At 41.7% G+C, this 6,318-nt stretch overlaps 1 gene segment (V, D, J or C); it reads right to left on the bottom strand.

Moving 5' to 3' along the window:
• Positions 1 to 1,140: 1,140 nt before the first annotated feature.
• Positions 1,141 to 1,647, bottom strand: LOC102250497. The segment is given in 2 exon segments: positions 1,141 to 1,457; positions 1,569 to 1,647. Coding segments are annotated over 2 exon segments (396 nt in total).
• Positions 1,648 to 6,318: the final 4,671 nt, after the last annotated feature.

Below are 6,318 nucleotides of genomic sequence, written 5' to 3'. Positions count from 1 at the left end.
AGGTCAAAGAGTTTATAGAGAACAATAGTGACATGAGCGTATATGTTTTTATTAAATAATTTTGCTTGTGCAAAATCTCTGCAAGACATACATTATTGCCCCCAGGTTACAAATGCAAAAACTCAGACAAATAGTTTCTGAGTCAACATCCTAAGGCAGGTCAGAATATGAACAGACAGGTCCCCAAAGCTGGATCTCCTTCCTCTCCAGCAGGTCCCCTCCCAGGTGAAAGCTGTTATGCAAATGCTTTGTGTTACAGCCTGCATTTCTGAAACGGACCTTTGGGTCAATGTTCCCATTTTGAAGATGCCTCTCTATACCAAATGCAGAAGGCTGGGGTGATTTATAGCATGGGTGGAAGTCAATATGGCCTATTTCTGTGTCCCAATTCCGATATTTGTTAGCTGCATCTTCTTTACCCAAGTATCCAAACTCTCTAACAATCAGTGTTTTCACTTGCAATGTGGGTGATTTGTGCTACCTCCCAGAAAATGTGCAATAAATAAGGTGATTGAGTTAAATGCACAAAATATGTAAAATTGAAGTCGTTTCTTCATTCACCAATAAATTTGTACCCCAGTCCATAAACGTCTACACCATTCATTTAATAGCTGTGATGCTCAGCTGTTTTCTGCAGTTCCTGGCCTGGGCAGAAGTAGCGATTTCAGATGTTCTGATGGAAAGTGGGGACCTGAGGGCAAGCTGAGACCCTCCCTCCTCCATACCCTCCAGTGATTTAGAAACACTGATTCCCTGTAGTAACTCCCAGAATCCTGCCTGAAATACCTGGAAGGCTTCTGTTTCCTTGGCTTCTGTTTCCTTGGTGAATCTTCTGCTAGTCTGGAAATCGCCCTAGTCACTTAGCTCTTCTATTAGGGGGACATCATGGCCTCCCTCTATGTGAACTAGGACAGGACAGATACACGTTCTCTGGCCCCACTTTATCACAGGTGGAGTTCCTGCCATGTGCTAGGAATTGCCAGGTGCTGGCAGAGCTGGGAAGACACTCGAGAAAGCTCTGGCTGAGCTCAGCAGGGCAGGGAGTGTCTTAGAAAAAAACAGAAGCCCTGGAACTCACTAAGGCCCCCACCCTCTCCTGTGACATCCTCAGCTGGGACAGGGAGGTTTGAGTACAGAAAGTCATTGACCCTGCAGGGCTGTGTCTAAGCTGCTGGCACAGAGATACACGGCTGAGTCTCCCAGCTGCAAGGCGCTCATGGCCAGCTCAGAGCTGTAGTTACTGAACTGTTTTCCTGAGAACCGATCAGGAATGTTTCCTTTCTCTCTCTCCTCCTTTTCATAAAAACTAATGAGGAACTGGGGGCTCTGTCCCAGAGCCTGCTGGTACCAGTACACAGTATCGTGTCCAGAGATAGGATGGCACTTCAGAACGGTCTTCCCCTCACGACTTTTGATTAGGTGTCTTGGGAACTGAGTGACTCCAGCAGCCACTGAACCTGTGGAGGAAGCAGACAGAAGCTGGAGACCAGCACAGGAAGGACATGGATACTCGGTAACAGTTAAGAACTTTAGATTCAAGGAATGTCCCACCTGAACTCAGGACTCACCTGCCCCCAGGAGACAGAGGGCCACACAGCAGAGGAGCCAAGGGCCACTGGAAGAGTCAGAAAGGGCAAGACTGGCCATCTCCCAGCTCTGGGTTCTGGTGTTTGGGGTGAGAGAGCAGAGGCTTTTGCACCTCCCTTTGCTCTGTTTGGAGGGGTTGCCTGTGATGTCATTGTTTTGATGTCACTGTCCTTGTAGGCTCCACAGGCAACCTGTACTTCCTGGACAGACTGAGCTGGTGCAGTTATTCCCCCATCTGTCCATCTTCCTATGAACAGGTGCTGCTGGCTGTGCTGAGCTGGACCAGACAGGGTTTGTGGCAGGTGACCATCCCCAGAGCTTCTTTGCTTCCTTGGATCCGGTGCCCTTTGCTCTATACCTGGTTTGAATTATCTAGACTGCCCACTAAAGGAAGTTCCATCACCCTTTCCACCAAACATAGGCTCCAGGAGAGGCCTTAACTCCACGTAGGACCTGGTTCATGGCTCTCTGATGTGACCAACATACTTGCATAGCAGTAAATGTGAGAAGATATGATCAGCAAACCTCTGATTCATCTGATTCATCAGATAGTCTCCCTGATGTAGGGACCAAGCCAAGACTGTCTCCCACAGGGTGCCATCAGTGGCTCACTCCGTGGATCCACAGCGCCCCCAAGCGGCCACTTGTGTAGTAGCAGTGTTGATACTGCCCAGACTGGCTGGGTTCTGTCTGAATTAGGAGTCAGGATCAGCCAGGACACTGGAAGCTCCTGCTGATGTGATGTTTACTGTTTCAGCTCAATTTCTGCAGGTGGTAGTGAGGGAGGCATGGTGCATTTTTCTAAAAAGGGAATAAAAATTATAAATATCATCAATGAGTGTGCTGGGAAAAAGGACACCTTGCATTGCTGTCTTGGGAAGGCTCGGAGGGAACTTGGGTAGAGTGATCTCTTTAACCAAAGATAATTCCTGGGGAGGGCTGACCGTGGGGTTCTATCAGCCAAAAAAAAAATGCTAAGTAACTGGAAATCAACCCTCTGTGAAGGGGGAACTGCCTACTTAGAGATCCTGGAGGTTTTTTTGGACCACCCTGTTCAACTATTTTGTTCTTTTTTAAAATTGAATTACTTACCTTTTGTTTATTGATTTGTAGGAAATATTTATATTTTGGATATATGCCTTTCTTAATATCTTTTGATGAACAGGAGTTTAAAATTTTGACAAAGAAAAATGTACTTTTTAAAGATTATAATTTTTTTGTCTTCTGTAAGAAATCTTTGCTACTCCAAGGTCAAGAAGAGAATTTTCTCTGCTTTCTTTCAGAAGCTTTATAGATCATTTTGATATTGACCCATCTCATACTCAAGGCAGCAAAAATGATAAATATTTCCAGTTTTCTGTCCAGCTGTTCAGCTCTGCCACAGCTGTGCCAAAGCATCCACAGACACTGGGTATGGAGGGAGGGAGGCTGTGCTCCAATAAACTTCCTGTATCAAAACCGAAATCTGATTCACCGTCTCTGGAACTTACAGAAGGGAAGTCAAAACTCGGACTGGCTAAGGGTTCAAGTCTGGCCTGTCTTTTAAAGAAAAAGGTTTTATAGAAGTACAACACACATAGAGAAAAGTGATTTTGTCATCATACGAATTACAAGAATCAATGAATATTAAGGAAATATGCACCCCTATGGGATCAAGTAACCAGAACACAGAAGGCCCAACAGAAGATTCTGAGATCTTAAGAAATGAAAGAGTCACAGGAAAGGTCACTCACCAATTGCCTGCATTCAAACATTTCAGAGCCAGAAACCAACGTATCTTGCTTCCTGCTTCACACCTACCCACTGGCTTATTAACTCAGTTAATTAAAATTAAGTATGCCCCCCCCCCAAAAAAACAACCGAAATTTGAATTTCAAATATTTTTCATATGTCACAAATATTGTTATTTTTCAACCACTTAAAAATCTAAACATCTTTGGTTAGCTTCTGGACCCTCTAATAACAGGCAGAGGCCAGATTTTGCCCACTTCTGGTTTATGAAGTGAGATAAGGTTGAGTTTCATTAGTTTCCATATGCATACACTTTTTCCAACACCATTTTTGAAGTGACTATTTTTCCCCGTTTTGAGCTACTTTTAGTGTTTGATCTAGGGATTACAATGTGCATCTCTAATTTACCATAGTCTCCCTGCAAAAAGGTCTATTAACCACAGATTTTTCATAAGTGCCTTTGATCAGGAGAATGACTTTTTGAATTACTTCTAATTTACTAAGAGTTTTAATTGGGAACAGATGTTGGATTGTATCAAATGTATTTTGAGCAGCTATAGAGATGATCCTATGACCTTTCTTTAGTTTTATTTGAGATGTTAAACTACATTTTGTACTTTTTGAATGTTAAACTGACTGCACATTACTGAGATAAACCTCACTTGGTCACAATGTATTAACCTCTGTAGCTGTTGTTGCATTTGATACTGGGATGAGCAGGGCATTATTCACTGTTTTCAGATTTTCCACTAAGTACTCTTTTAGTGGCTTCCTACCAATTTTGATATGCTATATGTTAGGGTTTGGCTGGTGACTTGGATATGAAAGAATTCACAGCTAGGAAAGAGATACAGTGAGGAAATTTATTTTACTTTCCAAGGGATGAAGGGGCTGGTGTATTGCTAGTCAATGCAGGGCAGGGAAGAAATAGTGGCTTGCAGTTTTAAAGGGCAAGCAGTTGCTGTTGCTAAGTGACAAGGAAGGGAGCGGGATTGTGTTGAAGTTGACCAGATGCTGGGCATTGTCTTGAAAAGTTACAGTTTATTTGCTTTCCTGGAGAGAGTCTGGCAGATGTTCTAAGGAGGTGTCTTATCAGTACTTTTCCCAAGTCTGTAAAACAAGCTTAGAACAAAAGTTATAAAGAGTTCAAAATAGGGCTTGTCTGAAGGGGAGGAGGGAGATGTAAAGGAAGAATTTTTGCTAACCAGCCTGAAGCTTTTAAAACAGCAGGTAGAAGGCCTAGAGATATGAAAACATGCTCAAAGTCACTAATCATTCAAGAGATGCAAATCAAAACGACAATGAGGTACCATCTCACACCTGTCAGGCTGGCTATCATCAACAAATCAAAAAATGACAAGTGCTGGCAAGGATGTGGAGAAAAAGGAACCCTCATGTACTGCTGGTGGAAATGCAGACTGGTGTAGCCACTGTGGAAAACAGAATGGAGTTTTCTCAAAAAATTAAAAATGGAACTCCCATTTGACCCAGTAATCCCACTTCTAGGAATATATTCCAAGAAATCAGAAACACCAATTAGAAAGGATATATGCACCCCTATGTTCACAGAGGCACAATTTACAATAGCTAGGATTCGGAAACAGCCTAAGTGCCCATCAGCAGATGAGTGGTTTAAAAAATGGTGGTACATCTACATAATGGAATTCTATGCTGCTGTTAAAAAGAAGGAACTCTTACCATTTGCAACAGCATGGATGGAAATGAGGAGCATTATGCTAAGCGAAATAAGCCATTCAGAGAAAGATGAATGTTACATGATCTCACTCACTTGTGGGATATAATGAGCAACATAAACTGACGAACAAAAAAAGATCTGAAGCTGCTGGCACAGAGGTACACGGCCGAGTCCCCCTGCTCTACACGCTGGATCTTCAGAGTGGAGTAGGAGCCATCAGACCTCTTAGCATAGAACCGCTCTTTAGGCATCCCTGATTTGTCTACGGGCTCCTTGTTCTGAAAGTAAATCAAAAACTCCGGGCCCTGCCCCAGCCTCTGTTGATACCAGTAAAGACCAACATGTCCAGAAATTGGATCACACCGGAGAGACACATTCTGTCCCCTCCCTGTGACTATAATCCTGGGGGACTGGGACACTCCAGTATTGGTGTGACCTGTGAAGACATAATTTGAAAATAGAATTAAGAAAAAGGAGACATATGTAATACGTTAAACAATAAAGAATTTGAATTAAAAAATAATAAAAAGAGAAGGCTTCAGATGAAAAAATAATAAAAATAAAAAATAAAACAGCAGGGAGGAGAGGTGGGGGAACGATTATAGCCTTGTGTATAGTCTGATCTGGTCCTGCTGTTTGAATAGAGGAGCTGTTTAAATCAGAAGAGCTTACAATCTCAGGGTTTAATTATTAAGTACTTCTCATAAATTGTGGAAAGGCCACAACAAAGAAAAGGAGAGGCCTGTTTTCTGTCCTTACATCATATTTTCATTTTCATTTGGTTAAAATCACTTTAGAATTTCCCCTTTGCTTTGTTCTCTGCCCCATAGGTTATTTAGAAGATTGTTATTTTCTTTCCAAATATTTGAGACTTTTTCAAGTCTCTTTCTGTTGTTGATTTCTAATTTAGTTCCTTGGTGTTTGGAGAACATGCTTTGTAAGACGGATTCTTTTAAATGTATTGATTTTTTTATCATTATTTTATCATGATTCATGTACACTCAATAAGAATGTGTATTCTGCTGCTGTTGGGTGAACTGTTCTATAAATGTCAGTTAGGCCAAGGCGATCAATAAGTTATTCCATCCATTATTGACAGGTGTTGAAATGTCTGACTATAATTATGAATTTGTCTATTTCTCCTTGCTGGTTTGGTTCAATGTTTTGAAGCTTTGTTTTTACATGAATAAATATTTATTATTGCTATGTCTTCTTATTAGATTGTTTTGTTATCATTAGAATATGACCTCTGTTATCCAGACGACATCCTTTGCTCTGAAATTTACTTTGTCTGATATTAATTT

Source organism: Myotis brandtii, unplaced genomic scaffold (assembly GCF_000412655.1).
Source record: "Myotis brandtii unplaced genomic scaffold, ASM41265v1 scaffold1532, whole genome shotgun sequence".
Taxonomy (NCBI): domain Eukaryota; kingdom Metazoa; phylum Chordata; class Mammalia; order Chiroptera; family Vespertilionidae; genus Myotis; species Myotis brandtii.
Note: the sequence above shows the minus strand (reverse complement) of the source record. Positions and strands in the feature narration are given on the sequence as shown.